This window comes from Sus scrofa, chromosome 11 (assembly GCF_054392235.1).
Source record: "Sus scrofa isolate SSC_HxYL_T2T_F1_AM1 chromosome 11, Sscrofa_HxYL_maternal_Yorkshire_Landrace_v2.0, whole genome shotgun sequence".
Taxonomy (NCBI): Eukaryota; Metazoa; Chordata; class Mammalia; order Artiodactyla; family Suidae; genus Sus; species Sus scrofa.
Window position 1 is genome coordinate 60430326 of NC_139393.1, and position 19184 is coordinate 60449509.

The window sequence follows — 19184 nt, forward strand, 5'->3', positions numbered from 1 at the left end:
AAATGACTTCTTTTTGTGATTGCATTAATGAAGAAAAGCCAGGCAGCTCTGAGTTAAACAGAGGCTTTGGGGGAAAAATAACATGAATTTAAATTTCAGTCTTGGACAAATTATTTAACATCTAAAACATAATTTTATCACTATAATGAGTAATAAATTTCAAGTTTATAGGAATTAAAATAATACCTTGAAGACATAATATACAATAAAGGTTCCCTTTTATTTATTTTCCCCCAAGCAATCAGTTATTTTTGTGACTGAAAAGACAAACAACATAAATTTGTCTGCAGTTTCATGGGTGCAGAAATTTAATTTCTCAAGTTGGAAACTATCAGTCTTTATGATAGATTCACTTGATACAAAACTGGAAATATAAATAGATATTCAAATATCCAGCAGGATGACCAAATTTAAAAATATTTATGAAAGAATTTAGAGGAAGAAGAAACATTTAGAAGGAACAATATAGTTGCTAAAATAGCATTTTATTTTAAAACCCCCTTAGGGAGTTCCCGTTGTGGCTCAGTGGTTAACTAGCCTGACTAGTATCCATGAGGACTGGGGTTCTATCCCTGGCCTCGCTCAGTGGGTTAAGGACCTGGTGTTGCTGTGAGCTGTGCTGCAGGTTCAGAGGCGGCTCAGATCCCATATTGCTGTGGCTGTGGTGTAGGCCAGCAGCTAAGGCTCCAATTTGACACCTAGCCTGGGAACCTCTATATGCCTTGGGTGTGGCCTTAAAAGACAAAAGACAAAAGACAAAAAAAAAAAAAAAAAAAAAAAAAAAAACAGAACCACAGTGGGTTTTTAAATAGTCCTTAGGTAATGTATGATGAACAAAGACAATTCTGAGATTACCTATGCAGAAACACTACCATACTAAATTTATATCTTATGAAGTAAAAAATAAACTTTAACCTCATAATATTTCAAAATTACTCTCTAAAATGCTTATTATTGAAATTTGATATAAACTTATATCAAGTTTAAAAGTAGCATTTAGAATATAAATGTGGCTTCCACAGCAGAGTTGTAGATGTAAATTACCTTTTTCATTATTTAAGTACACTTGATTAGTAGATTTGGTATTTTATTTTAAAAATAAGTTCAAATTTATATATCAATTTATTTTTCCCATGGCTTCATTTTGTTTATCTCCCAATTTTTTTCTCTCTCCTTTCTCTCAAAAGGAACATTAAATTTTTTAAAAGGTAGGTAATGAAGGATGGTATAATATAAATAAAAATGAGATTAGTACTCATAATAAAAGACACTTTTCTGCGGACAACATATATATTTTTTCCCAGTGTTTCATAGATTATATCTATTACTTTCATCAAAATATTTATTTGATAATAATGTCTCCCAGAAACTCATCTATATATGGGAGACATGCGGAAGTGGAGGATATAGCTGTAATTCCTGATTTCTGGCTCTGCTGTGTGAATGAGGGCACACAGATCAACAAGGAAATAAAGACAAAGGTATTTCATGTTGTGATAAACATTAGGAGGAAAATAAAGAAAGATCACGGGTTGGAAGTGAATAAGCAAGCTAACGATACTGAGTGAATGTGGAGAGTCTCTCCAGATAGACAGCATTTCAGGGTGCCACTGGGTTAATAAAGAACCATCAACTAAGTCTGAAGAAGTTGAATTTAAAGAGGAAACAAGTGCAAAAATCCTGAGGTGAAAGTATTCAAATTGCAGTAGGAAGAACTAGTGTTTCAAGCTCTAAAATGCTAGGACCTTATACAATTTTTGAAAAACCCATTCTGGTTGTTAAATGGGGCAAAAGTGGTGGTTAGGTCATATGTAAGTGATGCGTGTAGCTAGGGTGAAGATGTTAACATGAAGAAGAGGGAAGTGAAATTATTCAGACAATATTTTGATGATGGATATAAGATTCGTTGACGAATAAGTGAAAAGTCAAAAGAATACATTATAAAAATATCTAAACAGGTAAAAATGATATCTTTCAAAATTCCCATTTGGGGTACTGAATATTTAGTGAATTATTAATATTTCTTAAAATGAGTAGAACATCAGCTTCTAAAGTTTCAATGAAAAGACCTAACTAATTATTGAAGTCAGAATGAAAAAGCATTTTTAATCATCTCAAGCCAGTCTTGGGAATCAAAGCATACTTAACTCTAATTCAATTGCTGACACTGACCTCCTTCTTGCCTTCTGAAAATTACTTAATCCTTCTGCTAATATGCGCTGTTTTTAGAATGAAGGTAATAAGGTATGGTTATACTAAGTACAAATGCTATCATATAAAACCAAAAGCTGATATATCAAACAAAATTCATTGTGAAATATTTTATAATGTGTTTAATAAGTATTTCTATAAAGTAAACAGAATAAACTAGGCTTCATAAAATATATGCTCAATTACATTTCATCAATTAAAACAAATTTAAATATTCATAATAAAACACAACTTATTTAAAAATAAATCTATGTTCCTTGAAAATTATAACACTTTTTTTTATTTTCAAAAAATTCTATTGGGGTATAGTTGATTTACAATGTTGTGTTAGTTTCAGATGTACAGCCAAGTGAATCAGTTATACACATAAACATATCCATTCTTTTTCAGATTCTTTTCCTTTTGATGTGATTATCTTAGAGTGATAGCAGTCAGACTTTAAATCAATGTTAATGTATTATATTGTGTTAATGAGGAAACTGACTTTCTTCTATAGTTCAAATATTTTTAAAAATAACAAAAGTAAATCAAAATAAGAACAAAAATACTCTTTCTACTTTAAATAGATCCCAACATTCTTTTTTTCAGAAGAGTCTCCATACCCTCTATGACTAAAGTTTCTATAGCAACCAAGTGTCTAATGTTAGGAGTCATATGGTTTTCATAATCAGCATTTCACCATATGCATACCCAAAGTTGCTACCATACTTTCTCTGGAGCCAGAGGAAAAGTTAGTGAGGAGAGTATATTTAATCATATCACATTTTCCCAAGATTAGTAAAAAGTGAGAAATATTAAGATCCATAATTAATGTTATATATTAAGAGTGGTGCAAATTAAGTAGATCATGAGGCAACTACATTTGGTCAGCAATTTTCTGTTCACTTTCATTTTATAGCCTAAACCACATATGGTATTTGCATTTCCATGTATATTTTGCTATGATAAAGTTGACATCAATCACATTGTCTATAAAAGCAGTCAACATATAGTATCTATTCTAAATTACTGAGGCATAAAAGTAAGTGCTCTTTATATACTTTTTTAATGTTCACAAAATTCATATGATAATCCTGCAAGGGCAAGTCTTATTTTGGCCACACCCATGGGCCAGGGATTGAACCCACATCACAGCAGTGAATCTGCCAGATCCTTAACCTTCTTGGCTGCCAGAAAATTCCAAGAGTTAAGTCTTATAATTACCCACTTAGTAGCTGAGAATTTTGAGACTCTAATTTCAATGACTAATGTTACATAGTAAGTGATGATTTAGTTATTAGTCAGTCATAACTATTATTAGTATGGCTTTCTAATTCCAAATGTACATTGCGTATCTCCTTTGTACCACCGGGATGATGACATACTTGTAACACACTGCTGTTTCAAAGTTAATTTTAATGCTTTTCTTAAAGCGTTTATATTGAATGAATCATCTTTTATTGAGAATTTAACTTAACCTTCTTGATGATGTAATATTCTTATAGAAAAGGATGAAATAATGAATGTAAGGAATGGAATTTTATTCAAATTATAATTTTGGCAAATTGGTGTTTTCATGAAACATAATATAAATATAATATAGAATTAGTAATTGTGAATAATTAAGACAATTATATGTTAGCAGATCATTGTACTCTAAGTTGTATCACTAAATAAAAGGGGTTTTTTGAAAAAAAATGATGGTAAGAATTTTGTTTCAGAACTTTGATTATAAGCAACTCTGACTAATTTTAGAAGCCACAGAAATAACCAAAAAAAGACTAGAGATTGCGAAGTAAAACTGAATATTCAAGTCTTAGAATTGGAATGAGAACATGAAATCTAAGATTTGATCTAATTATTAAGAATTAATAAAAACATCCTTGAACAGTTTTCAGGATAAACAGAATAACAATTTATATTATTCCTCATGAATAAATACCAAAAGGCAGAGTCTGAGGGACTAAGTTTGAATCCCATGTTCATGAAATGAACAGAGAAATTTAATTTACTCCATTTAGCATCTATTCAAGAAGAGCTAGTTCCAAAGGATTACCCAAGAAGCAGAATGATGAGGATAAAAATGATGGAAGGTTACATAGATACAGAGGGAGGAAGGAATCGGGAAGCATAAAGGGAGAGAACTTTTTCATGCCATTAAACAAGACTTTGGTTTTTTATTCACTTATGAGTTCTACAGAAGAAGCTCAAAGATCAACAAGACTATCTTGTAATATCTTTAGTCTACCCAATACTCTGTATCATGCAGTGAGGTCAGTCTGTTCAAGGCATGGGAACTCCTTCACTCAGCAGGCCATAGCCACATTGCTTTCTAGCTGAGAAAAATTTTGAGCCCTCTGAAGATGTAGGACTGGCTCCCAGATAGGCAATCTTTGTTGAGGTATGCAATAAAGATGGGCTATCCAATATCCCATTATCAAGATTATAGATTACATCTCCTCAATTTTTTTCACCCTGTTTCACTAAAAGAGATAGGATTGTTCTTAAGGGGTGGATTGACTGCAAGAATTCAGCTAGCTTTCTTGGGGTTACTTTATCATTCTGTGATGGTTAATATTCATTAATATTTGAATTCCATTCTAGAGCAATAAGAGCCCTCATAGCGTCAATGCCTCTTTGAAATATTCCCATGGGAATCTGACATAAAGTAAATCACTTCAAGAGGACTAAAGTTCCATTACAGCAAGTAAAACCATTCCAAATAACTTACAGAACTTTTGCTATCATCTCCAGCTGCCTCAGTTGGCATGAAAGATGGCATGATAGGTTAAGCTTTAAAACAGCCTTGCTCCTGCTATTCTTAAATATGTATATATATTTCATTTTAGTGCTTTAAAGCCATTTTCAGTTGATTTCTTGTCTCCATTGCTTCTGATGAGAGGTCAGAAAATATTCATATTTTGGGGGGTTTTTTGAATATATCATCTGTTTTATTCATCTAAGCATTTTAAGATTTACTTTTTTCTTTTTTTTAAGTTTTGAGCAATTTTACTATGTTGTGCTTAGACATGGTTTTCTTTGTATGTATTTTGCTTGAGGTCCACTGAGCTTCTGGGATCAGTAAGCTTTTATTAAGCAATTTGGAAAGTTGTGCATCATTATTATTTCAAATACTTTTTCTGCTGCATTTTCTCTCTTTTCTTTATGTTATTCAAATTACATGTACTTTAGATGGGTTGATACTGCCTGATGAAAAACAAGACTTTTAAAATTTTTTATCAATTTTTTCTTTCTGGTCTTTAGCGCAATAACTTTATCTATCTTTAAGTTTATTGGCTTTATCTTCTATCATATACATAACTGGAGGGACTTAGAATAATTTTTTATAATTTTTATTTCACATATTATATTCATGTATAAAATGTTAATTTTCTAAGTGCTTATTTTTCCGAGATTCCCAATCTATTCTTTCCTTATGACCATATTTTCTTCTACATTAAGAAAATTATTATAATTGGCTTCATGCATTTTATGCTAATTTCATTATCCGAGTCATTGCAGGTTTTCCCTTCTGCCATCTTTTCCCTTTGATGGGGCCATGTTTCATGTTCCTTTTCGTGTATAATTATTTATTTTATTTAGCTCTATTTTATTTTATTACTTATTTTATCTTATTATTTTATACCAGACATTGAATAGGGTATGTCAAAAGACTCCGAATTCTATTATTGTCCTCTGAAGAGAGCTGACTATTTGATTATGTCTCGGAAACATATGAAATGCTAATTGTTGTATAAGAACTGAAAATAATATCTTTATTTTATTATATGTGAATTCTTATGAGTTTAAACATATCCACATTTTCTAGAGTACTGCGGCTTTTCAGTAGTTAATGGAGTAGTAGATATTTAAGCATATTAATCTATTTAGATGACAGTAATTTTATGCAATTTCTGGAAGACCTACCCCCACCCCCTATGAAGATATCTCAAGCTGTCTGTTGATAATAATAGATTTGGCTAAAACTCAATAAGTATTTTTATTAGATCTCAAACTATTTTAGCAAAATATGATAACCAAGCCTAACAAAATAATTATCTGATAGGACACTGAGTTCGTGCCTCTGATTACATGCAATTAGTTTTTATTTGGTAATTAACAGTTTTAGAAGGAACATTTGTATTGTTCAGCTACTCACTTATAAACTGAATTCTAGGTCTCGCAAGACCAAAATGGAAACTTAGAATAAAACCAGACTTCAGGGCCTGAGAAGCTTTAAACTTCTCAGCATAAGACTGGAATAACATTTTCCTTCCTCTTTCTCCATTATATCTAGAAAAATAAAACACTGAGTAATGTCTAAGAAGCTTCAGCTTTTACTTTTGTTTCTTCTTTGGATACTCTCTTTTGGTCTAAGTCACACTTGGCCTAAGGCTTCTTGCCTTGCTACAAAAGGACGACAACAAACAGATGAAAGAAACCTAAGTAAACTTTATACAGGTTGTCCTCACTTTGCATGGTAGTGCCAGAATATGACTATGCAAGCAGAAACAAGACAAAGTTATATTAATAATCACTGGAGAAAAATTATGATTGCTCAATAACCTTCAAGACATTCCTCAAAACATTAAAAACTCTTTTAATGTCCATTACACATTTACAATGAAATGAAAAAAAAGTAAAGCTAATGATTACTTAATAATAAGGTGACTTTTTTCTTAATACCACTCCTGACACTAAATAATGAGTTTTTCATGCTAACTCTCCAATTCTCTGACAACATTGGGATAACCAATGATTGAATTCAATTCTGGCAATATGTGGAGTTAGCACAGATTCCACGGGGTAAAGATTTGACCCCCTAAACCGCCCTACATCAGATTCCAATTCCCAGGGGCCACCATATTTTGACTGACTGGCTATAAATTCAGGGGTTCTCACAACCACTTCCTCAGATTTGATAACTTGCTAGAATGATTCACAGAAAACATTTATCATTATCTTATAAAGGATACAATTCAGCAACACCTAAATGAAGAGATGCATAAGGCCAGGTATAGGGGTAGTACTTTAATTTATCGACCAATCTGGCAGCTCTCCGAATCTCAGTCAGTCCAGAATGTTTATCGATGTCAATCTCCAGCCTCCTCTCCTATTCCTGGAGGTCAAAGAGTGAGGCTTATGGATCTACCCCTCGAATTACCTTTCTGGTTACCGGCCTCATCTTTAGGCTATCTTTAAGTTACTTCATGAACTCAGATAACTCTCAAAAGCAGCTTATTATAAATAACACAAGAGACAGAGATCAAATATTTATATTTCTTATATCACAAATACAATGTAATTTAAGAAATTATAAATATGGATAATCTGATGTCCCATTTCTTTATATGAACCTTTAAGAAGTCTGAACGGTGCTTGTCTTTTTCTTGACATATATTTTACCATACTGAGTGAGCATCTTTTCTATGCATTAGTGTACTGCCATACTCTTTCTGAATTTGGATCAGCTTCCAAGATTTTATCCATTGTTCTTTCAATAGCATAAACTATCAAAGGAATTTTCTTAATATTAAGTTTTGCTGGCATCACTTCTAAGACATCTTCATCCATTCTGTCAGAATCGTTTTCCTTATTTTTGTCAATAAGTTCACCTTAATCAGTTTCACTGGCTGCACATTAGATGTTGCTCAGAGGATGGCATGCCAACTGTTCCCATGGCCAGCTCTTTCTTCAATATCTCCATTCATTGCAATTTCACTACTAGCATTTTAACATTTTGTTACACTGCCACATTTTTATCTTTGTTGATCAATTCCCTTTCCATTTATCCATTTTTATAAAATAACACATGATTTTATCAATAGAAGACACTGAGGTAATAAAACTACATGCTTGCTTCTGTGTATTAACTGAGTAAGAGGTGCATAGTGGATAATCAACAGGCTGAAGAAAGTGGTAAGACATTGTAGATTTGAAAGCACATGCATTATTTATACAGTGATTTGTAGATTGAAGAGTTACCAAAAAAGTGCATATTTTGTGCAATTAGTTGATATTCTGTAATGGAAGTTTGAACTGTGTTGTTGAAACATTGGTGTTATATAACTAAATCATGGTAATCACAATATGTAAAATTGACACCATTCATAGCAAGGATGTCTGTTGCTCTCTGTCTCTTGCTTGACCTCTGAAACCCCTTGACTTGTGCATGGTTTTTCTATCACATTAGGGTGCTGAGATCTGAGAATCATTTTTGAGCTTTCTCATAGTCTCACATATGACTATAATTTAATAAGACCTTCTATCATTTAATCCAAACCCTCTGAAACTAACAATTTGAGAAGAAAAGGAGTATGAAAGTTTTGGAACATATAAATTTCTCTGAGGAATAAAAAGATTTCTTTTGTAGAGAAATTGAATTTACCTACAGAAAAAAAAAGGTCTTTTTTCCATTTTTTCCATTAATGAGTTGACTTTTTAAAACTTGTGATTAGTAATATGAAAGATTTGGAATCTAGAAGTATAAAATTGGTTGAAAAACCGCTAACCTGGTGAACTTTTTTTGTTTATGGTCCTGTGATCTCTTCAGAGTGGAAATGTAATTCAGATAAAGAATTAGAAGAATGAATACTCAAGCAAAAGAGAATAGAGGGGAGTAGTAAGAGTCAAGCTAGTTTTATAATCTTTTGTTTTAGGTACCTTTAGTATCTCTAATTTTTTTATTAGCTTTTTGCAGGTATTAAATAAATTAAATAGCTTTTTGCGGGTAATAAATTAAAATAGGTATGGCATTTGTTTAATTTGGGAATTGTTACTTTCAATTCAATTTCTCAAATGAATGAGTTCACCTAACTGGAATATTCTCATAATGGCCACTGTAATCCTGGATTTTCTTAATAAGATTTTACCATATTTACAGATGTTTATAGCTTATAGGACTATAATTCTTAGACATAAAATAAGCAAATGCACATTCAATTCTTTGAAACTTTAGGATCTTATTTCCTTTTTTCCTTTTTTTTTTTTGGCCTTTTCTTGGGCCGCTCCCACGGCATATGGAGGTCCCAGGCTAGGGATCAAATCAGAGCTGTAGCCGCCGGCCTACGCCAGTGTCACAGCAACGCGGGATCTGATCTGTGTCTGCCACCTACACCACAGCTCATGGCAACACCGGATCCTTAACCCACTAAGCAAGGCCAGAGACTGAACCTACAATCTCATGGTTCCTAGTCGGATTCAGTAACCACTGAACCACGACAGGAACTCCTAGGATCTTATTTCTTTTTTAAATCTTTGGTATCTCAGGACTAAATTAATGGATATGCCACTGGGTTGGGGATTTTGTGGTGTTTTACAATGTAGTTCATTATACAGAAATTTTCTTGAGATTGGCAGAAGGCCAACTGTCAATCTAACCCATCCTATGACCAACCTAACCCAGCACAAGAGTCTTACAGTTAGATGGAGATCACTGTAACAGCTTTTTAACACTCCAACCATGCCCACCAATTCTGGGCTTTGGCTTTGGAGATTCCCATTAAAACAGATCCATTACTCCTTTCATTTAAATACTTCTTTATAGAGACAGAAGCCTTAATGGATTTTAACTCTCTGATTTATGCCTATTTAGATTTTAATTTTGATGGTCAAAATAGTCTGACTCTTGTCTTAATTTATTTTCCTAAGTTCCCCAGCTATTTATGCTATGGATTTACCTCGAAGCTTTGTAAGGCTTCCACCTGTTGAGTACTTCCACCAAAACTACCCAAGAACACTCCTGGGGAAAAATATCTACATCTATATCTCTCTATACATAGATACATATGTTTTTAAAATGAAGTATGTTCGAATTGGATAGTTTCATGCAAGGAAGAAAAACTCAAATTCAAAAGTGACTTACCAAAGGCTCTCAATAAGGACTGGAGGGTCAGCAAACTCAAAGGGTTCCATGGAACTGGCCTGTGTGTCTGGTCTTGAGGGCCTTTAGCACTTAGCTTCAGATACCATTTCTTATCTCCAAAAACTGTTAAAAATGATTACAGAAAACAGTTTGGATGAAACAGTAGATGTAAACTATTAAATTTAGAATGGATAAGCAATGAGGTCCTACTGTATAGCACAGGGAACTATACCCAGTCTCTTGGGATAGATATGAAGAAATGGAAGATATATGAGAAGAAGAATGACTGGGTCACTATGCTATACAGCAGAAATTGATACAACACTGTAAATCAACTATATTCTAATAAAAAATAAAATGAAAAAAATTAAAAAAATATTTTAACACATCATAAAGGAGACAGTCTCCTTTTGAAAAATTGCAAAATGGAGTGGAAGGCAGGAAGCTTTTACAGGATAAAGAATAAAGATCAAGGGAGAGACAAATATAAAATATATAATTGTCTGAGGACATACAGTCAACCTTGTTTAAATGAAAAAGTCCAGAGCTAGCTTGGTTTTTGGGGATTGGCTTACTGTATACTGTGTTTTTGGCCAAGAAGAGCACTTATAGGAACATGAAAGTTATATAAGATTGGTTTGCTGATGTGGCACCCAAGCAGGAACAGCTCCATCTCAGGCCTAGAAAGTTATTTAAATAAATGCAATGGAATGAAATAAAAATTATTAGTTTTGGAGTCAGGAAATAAAAAGGTTAATATTTGGAGGCAATGAAATTGTGTACATATGGAATTCAAAATAATTTTCATACAAACTACTCTAGCAGCAGAAAAAAAATATTTCAGATAGTCTCACAACAGGATAAAAATACATCAAAAAGACTATATAATAAAAGATATGTAATACAGCCACACCAAACTTTCTAAACATTGAGAGAAACTGAAAAAGCAAACTGATTTAATAAAAGAATATTTCATAGTAATGTGTCAGAAGTCTCATTATCATAAATGTATAAATTCTCCCCAAATTGATCTAAACATCAATGCAATTCCAGGAAAAATCTAGGAGCTATATTGTGGGAATATTAATGCATTTATAAATAAAATAAATAAAAATATATAAAATGGCAAGACGAACCAAGAATAACTACATCAATATACATGGAGAAATTATTCTTTGATATATCAAGATATATTATTAAATTACAGTAACTTTTTGAGTGTATTTTTGGTGCAAAAATGGGCACACAGAAAAATAAGTCACTAAGAAAGTTGAAAAATACACCTGACCATATATGGTCACTTGATTTTTGTCAAAGGGTACACTGCAGGAAAATAAGAAAATGAATTTTTCCAAGGAACCAGGAAACATTTTCTGTGAAGTGCCAAATAACAAACACTTCAGGCTTTGCAGACCAAACAGTCTCTATTATAACTACTCTTAATTCCAACTGAAAATATCAAAAGACAAGATGTCCACAAAAGGGCATGGCTATACTCCAGTAAAACTGATTAATGAACAAATAAATTGAGTCACACAATTCTCATGTCACAAAATATTATCTTGTTTTTCACTTTTTCCAAGCATTTAAAAATGTAAAAACTTTCTTAGTTCACAGGTCATACAAAACCAGATTTGCCTTGTTGACCATACTTTTTGTAGAATGCTGATGTTTTCATTAAACTATGCATGGTTAACTAAATATATTTTTATAATGATTTTTATTTTTTCCATTATAGCTGGAGTATTGACATGAGAAAGTAATATGTAATTACCCAGAGTTGACACCACACACACAAAATCAATTCCAGTAGTACTGTAGGCCTAAATATGAAACATAAGTGGATACAGATTCTCTGATACTGTACAATATTCTCAATAACTTGAGATAAGCAAATCTCTTTACGATGTCATTTTGGGATTTAGAATCTTGGTACTAAGATTTATAGAGTTAGTGATTATTTTCAGGTCTTTTCAATGATAAGACTTTTTTTAGTTTCTTTTCTTTTTTTAAAGACAAAATTAACCATAAGGTTTATGGTATCACTTCAATGATACTGATGACTAGTCTTTTACTTAACCCTATCAACCAAGATAACACACATTTAATATTAAAATGCCTCATGCAATTCTTAATGTGTATATTTGCTATTTGTATATTTAGTTCTCCTGGGTAATAATACACAAGAATGACTGAAGTCTGAGAAGTGGGCAGAGAGTGAACAGAATGCTTTGTCAATTGGTTTATTTTCCAGATTCATAACAGTAGAGCTGAAAGCTCAAATGTGTTATTAGGGAAATAAGGCATAAGTAATTGGGGGAATCTATGGCATGAATGCCTATATGAGTACCATATAAATCCCACTTTTGTATATTGAATGAAACAGCTATAAAGAAGCTAATGCATTCTGGGAAGTCACCACATGGCTTCGGCTAAAGTGTTCAAAGCTCAGGTGTGTTATCCTACAGTAAGGATCTTGAGATCCTGAAATTCAGAGGGATGAACCAAAACAAAATCACGGATGAGAATCAATGCTCACCTTAGTAATATGGCAGAGTATTAATACAGCAAAAGTCTGAAGACCTGGGCAGAAATGGTTCATAAGGATAATGAGTATTTTGTTGGTTTATCTTTATATTTACGTATTATGGTTATATTTATGTATTATGTTTACATATTATATTTATGGCTTAGCTTCATGTTTATGAGTCTTCAAAAAATGGCCTGAAATAAGTAAGGGAAAAACAGCATCTTTGAAATCAGAACCAGAAAGATGGCATAAAAAATAGGTGAACTTCATTATTAGCAGATTCCATATTTACAGATCTTCCCCCTTGTTAAAATTTCTTAGTAACCCCAAAATCAGTTTTTATTGCACACAGTCACTCACAGACACTGAATGATTGAAAAATCATTCCAGTATTGGAAAATTTGACTCACATATTCCCAGCTGAGGCGGAACAAAGTTGTGCTCTGTCTTTTGTTTCAGCTCTCATACTGTTTCAGCTCTCATTTCTTCAGTATTCTGTTTAATGCTACAGTTTTATATTTTTGTGGGTTTTTTTCTCTTTTGGTTGACTTCTCTGTTTAAAATTGTACCCAAGCATATTGTAAATGCTATCTAGTGTTCCTAAGAAAAGTGTGAGGTGTCTTCCACAGAAAATACATGTCTAAGATAAGTTTTCTTCAGGTATGAGTTATAGAGCTATTGGAAGTTAATTCAATGTTAATGAACAAAAATATGTATTAATGTGTTTGTAAAGAGAAACACACATAAAACCAGGTTATATATTGATCAGTTGATGAGTGCTGTGATCAGAGACAGGAACCAGGTCCTGTATTTCCTGTAGGAGAATTGGTTCAGCAATCACTAAGTTAGTGTTATGGCACTATTACAGAATATACCTACTGCCAAAAATGACACTTGACTGTAGCTGCTTTACCCACAACAACTTATATATCATTCCTACTAGAGTAATCTACAAATATTTCATTTTTATTCCATAGGTGGATTTTAATTATAAGCATTCCTCTGTGACACTGCAGGTTTGGTGCTAGACCATCACAATAAAGTGAGTCATAGGAATTTTTTTGGTTTCCCAGTACACATAAAATTGTGTTTACACTATGCTATAGTCTTGTAAGTGTACAACAGCATTATGTCTATAAAAACAATGTACAGGCCTTAATTTAAAAAATAATGCTCTTGGAAAAATGGGAGTGATAGACCTGCTTGACACAGGGTTGCCACAAACTTTCAATTTGTAACAACAACAAAATCTGAATAAAGTGAAGCACAATAAAATGGAGTATGCCTGTATTTAATCTGCAATTCAGTATCACTTTTTGTTACAACCAATATAATTAATTTACTGATTATCATTGTTGGGTTGTTTTCTGAATTTCATAAAATAATAAGAATTACGTTTCTCCCCTAACTTTTATAATGAACATCTTCTCAGTTAGACTAGGGTTTAATTAGGAAAGAAACCGATAGATAATTGCACATGTAACAGCATCCCAACGGTATAAATATTTATTTTATCCACTTTCTAAAACTTCTTTTAACATGTAGAAAATTAGCAAATTGATACTAGAGATGACATTCAATAACATTCTAATTTTCATTTTAAAAATATTATTATTAAATAAAATTATCTCAAAGGACCTCTGAAATTATACTTTTCAAATAGATACAGAATAGACCTCAGAGAATGTATGCCTTTACCACGGCCACAGAGCAGCGCAAATGGATAAAAGAACACCGATTTCAGATCTTTTTCATGACTTCTGCTCTTTCTAAATAGAATAAGGTTGATTTTCCTCTCATTTCATAAGCTATTTGGACAACAAACTAATTATAATAGTAGCGGCAAAATATAGCACTTATCTTATTGCAGGCACTAATTTAAGTTGCAAATATTAACAAGTATTCTTAAAACCCTATCATTAAGTAAATTTCCCAGAGAAGCGAAATATCTCATCTAGTCAGGAGGCTTGTAAGTAGCAGAACCAGCGAGTGAACAGGACTCCTGTGTCCATACCCTTCCTCATCTGGTTTACTGCAAGTAATCTGTGGTTTGTTTGTTTGTTTTTTTCTTTAGGACCCATTTATTTAACATTTATATTTTATCATTAACCTTATTGTATTGTGCCTCAACGCACTTCTTGAAGTGAAAAGATTACATGTATTTTTCCTCATTTTTTTCTGTTAAAAAATTTACAGTTTGAAAAAGAGTTTCTCTTTTTGTTTTTGCATTTCTAACAGAGACAAATTTTATCGTGGCGGGCCACTAGGAGAGGCTCTGAGCAAAAGAGGCCGACTAGCCTGGCTTGGACCCGAGGGCAGAGAGACCAGGTGTGGGAACTCTGTTCCTCACAAACTGGCGTCCAGGGCCCGGGCGGGGCCTAAGAAAGAGGCAGTTCCCTTCAGGTTAGTAGGTGGTACTTTAAATGAGCAAAGAAACTGACTTACCAGGCTGGTCTTCAGCTGCTGCAAGACTAATAGCCACCGCCTGCGCTGGCCAGCATCTTGGTTCATAAACAGGCCTTAACGCCGCTCGGGCGCTTGGACCTTCCAGAAGGTCTCGACAACACACTGCTCTCTCAAGGCAGCGGCCTTGAAAAGGCCCTCGCCACAGGCATGGTGGGCAGAACGGACAGGCCCTTTGCATAAGAGGAAGTGAGGAGCCTCCCAGTTCCCGGCCAGTTCTTTGGTGGACCTGTGGTCATGTCCTCCCCACGACCGCTTCCAACACCTCCGGCGCTGGCGCTGGCGCTGGTGCTGAGACTGAGGCAGAGCCACCCCGCAGCCCCGGGGCATTATGGGGCCGAGAGGGCGGGAGCCGAGCTGCCGCGGAACCCGCGCCCCCACAGCCCGAGGCAGCGCGCAGCAGCCCGTGTCTCTGCCTGTGAACTGTGCCCAGTGCTCTTTTTGTCCCCAGAGGCCATGGAGATTCTCGGCTGCCTCTCTTTGTACCCAGACAGTGAGAGAAGGCAGGTTCTGCCACGGAGAGCAAGGACACTTTGAAGAGGGTCTTGCTGGGGAGCCAAGAAGGTGGTGCAAGCCGGGCCCTCGAACGGCCTCGGCCAGTCCAGTGTCGTGGCCTCCACTGTCCTGAGGTCTCTGGTCTCTGGTTTGAGGACTCAAGTCTGTGGCAACGGTGTCCGTCAGGTCCTCGGTTCCTGCTTGAGGATGCTAGGCCGTGCACGAGCTCTCCAGGAACTTGAGGTAGGCAACCTGTCATTAACCTCTTTCAAATTTCAAAGACAGAAATCTAGACAAATTGGGACTTGGCTAATAGCTTCCCAGAGAAAATAGCCTGTGTTGTAAAAACCGCAAAAGATTCAAGATAAAATATACCGAGGTTGGAATTCCAGCTTACAGATTGGTACTACCTTCCTTAAAATATATACTTTTATGTCTTGGTTTCCTTTCCAGGAACGGAGGGTAGGGGAGGATAGTATGCATTTTCTTCAAACATTTGTAGCGAGGGAAAAAACAATAACAACAAAAAACCTGGCCCATAAAAAATTCTGTAGTAAAAATATCATTTCTTATGTCTCTAAAATTTTGTTTTCCTGGGGTAGGTTAACATAATTCCAGAGATTTAGGCATAAAGAGAATCATGCTTTTTAAAAGCCTCTGTGATTTTGTGAGTGTCATTTAACACAAATTGTTTGCTGTCTCTTTCTTGTATCCTCTTCCTAGTACTAACTACAGTAATTGAACTGCATTATGCTATGTCAAAAATGAATTTGCATTTGTTTATAGGGCCTTACAAGCATAAAATAATATTCTGTGTTTGCTAAATTATTCCGAGTAGCACCTCAAGAAAACATTTCCCTGTTTCAAGTTTTGTGTTTTTAAAAGTAAATGGAAAGAAAAAAAAAATTGCTTCAATTTAGTTCATATCAGGATAATTGAAACAAACAAGCCCATTTAATCAAATTTTACCTAGCAAAGTGTTGTGCTTAGAAATAAAAATCAAACATGACTATTTACCTAGTGATATGAGAAGTATGTTATATTTTTATTAAATGTAAATGTACAAGTAAATTAGAAATACTATTATATGTTATGCTTCTGAGAGTCCAGGCTGAAATCAATAGAAACATTATGAAAATGTAAGCTAATTAAGATTATAAATTACCTCTTTGACAAATTGAGTTTTTTATTTATTTATTTTTTACTATAATTACTCCCTCAAGTGGTTATTTTCACTCCTATCTTGAAAGAGGATTTTTATGTTTTACAATAAGCAAAGATGAGGAAAAATCCTTTACTGGAGGGGAGTAAATAAGAAATTGTGTGCGTGTGACTGTGTAAAAGAGAGACACAGAGACAAAGGTGGAGAGACAGAAAGGAATAATTGAGGATGACTATAGTAAGAATTTTACATTCTAGGCTATGTAATAAAAATACATTGCTTTTAATGTGTATTTCATATATCAAATGAGTAAAAGCCAGAATAAATATGCTGAAAATCAGTTATAATAAAAAATTCAGCAGAAATATTGAATAAAATCAAATGGAATTCCTCTTTAAATGTATGTTAAGTATAATATACATACAGTAAATTACTTGTATCATATGTAAATACAAACTTGCTTTTACCACCTAAATGAATAAACAGAATACTCAGAGCTCAGAGCTTCCCACACGTGCAGCTAGTTGCTCTCTACAGTATCTTTCCAAGAGGTAAGAGCTATATTCACTTTTTAACATATATGTTAGTTTTCCCTAGCTTTCAAATTTATGTAAATATATCATACAATATACATGATTTTTTTTGTTGCTTTTTCTCATTCAGTATTTGTGGGATCCATTTATTACTGTTGCTGGTAGCTAAACCTTTGTCATTTGCATTGTATCATAATATTCTTTTGAATTAATAAACTACAGTACTTTTCTGTTTTGTATGGGGTGGGAATTTGGATTCATTCCAGTTTGGTACAAGTAAGTAAATTTGATATGTATGTGCATACAACTTTGTTAGTTTTACATCCAGAGGTGTGAGTGCTTGTCATTGTGCACGTATATGTTGAGCTTCAGTAGATATGAAAAAAATTTTCTGATAACTTTTCAACATTCAACCCCCCAAAGCAATGTATGGGAGTTCTAGTTGTCTCATTTCTTTGTCAGCATTTGGTATTGTCAAACTTTTATATTTTAGCCATGCTGAGGTGTGTTTGTGGGTGTTTTACATTTGCTTATTTGGCATTTCTAAGATGAGCAATATATTGAGCACCTTTCCATTAACAGGTTTATTGCTTATTTGTATACTTTTGAATTGCCTGTTTAATCTTTTGAACTCATATAATGGGTTGTGTTATTTTCTTACTCATCTGTTAGTTATTTGTATATCCTGTCTATGAACAACTAGTTCCCTTTCTCCATCTTCATAAGCAAGAACATAGGTTTTCACTTTCCTCTCATCACATCTTCACCATAGTGGGGAAAGGACTGCTTGCTTATAGGACGCATGTGATTAAATTAGGCCTACCAGGATGTTCCAGGTTCTTTCCATCTCAGATCAAGATTGTAACCTTAATCATATCTGCAAAGTCCCTTTCTCCAGGTACCACGGATTAAAGTTTGGATACCTTTATGTGGCATAATTCTGCCTACTACAATAGGATATCATCCATGTAAAATCCCAAGACTTGTACAGTTTAGTAATATGTGTGTTAAGGAAGCATTAAAATGTAGCAAAACTATAATAAAAGATCAAGGAATAATAAGCAGTGTTCAAAATAGTAGCTACCCTAGGGTGAGAGAGAGTGATAGTTATACCATTTGGAAGGAAACTACAGAAGCAGAAATTCAGCAGCATTGATATGATTCTATTTCTTAAGCTGGGTGAATGGTACATAGTTGTTTGTTTTATAATTCTGTATGCCTGATATAGACATATTTGAATATATAGACATATTTGAATATATAAATATGCATACAGGTGACTATAGCAGATATTTTATAATAAAAAATTCAAAATTAATAATAAAAACTTATTTAATCATTGCTAAGACATTTGGAACAAATCTTTCTCTGGCAACAGTTATAAAAATTAAAGAGAAAAAATCAAGAAAACATTTGCTTAACATATCTCAGAAATACACAAGGTTATAAGTGTTAATGGGACAATATTCAGGAATTGAAAATGTAGACATGCCAGTCTCACATTTGGGAAGTTTACAGCTGGGATATTATTACTTCTGGAATCACCATTAACATTAAGACAGAAATAGAAATAAATTCTTATATATACAATACAAGGACAACAATAACAACAACAAAAATATGAAGGCGATGGGAAAGACCGTTAAACCTGAGAAAGAAGAATAAATTACTTAAAAAAAAAACAATGACTGACATAATACAAACCAGAAGACTATGGAATAATAAATGCTGACTTAAAATAATTGCAAATTTAGAGTTCGGTAAAAATATACTGCCAATAAAGTTAATAAAGATATGTTTATACAATGACTGGCAGCAGTAATTGTTTCAATTAGAGCCATCATGCGTCATTGTTATATCTAAGATGCAATGTGCATAAATGAATGAGTTGTATTTTGCAGTTAAAAGATCTCTTAAATGTATTTTTATTGCGACTAACCAATCTGA

General features: G+C 33.6%; 1 protein-coding gene across 12 annotated transcripts in view; it reads right to left on the reverse strand.

Annotated features, from left to right (window-relative positions):
• LOC110255835 (uncharacterized) overlaps positions 1 to 18913 on the reverse strand; it is a 1104139-nt gene extending 1085226 nt beyond the window's left edge. For 6 of the 12 annotated variants that reach the window (XR_014819674.1, XR_014819678.1, XR_014819676.1 and 3 more), the window contains exons 1-2: positions 15030 to 18913; positions 10055 to 10177 (exon numbers count right to left, since the gene is read on the reverse strand). Coding sequence is in view for 5 of the 12 variants with exons in the window: in XM_084982073.1 (XP_084838199.1) it covers positions 10055 to 10177; positions 15030 to 15228 (322 nt within the window). In the remaining 7 variants the exon portion in view is untranslated. The remainder of the gene's footprint in view (positions 1 to 10054; positions 10178 to 15029) is intronic. The other 6 variants (XR_014819681.1, XM_084982073.1, XM_084982071.1 and 3 more) reach the window with 1 other exon arrangement.
• Positions 18914 to 19184: the final 271 nt, after the last annotated feature.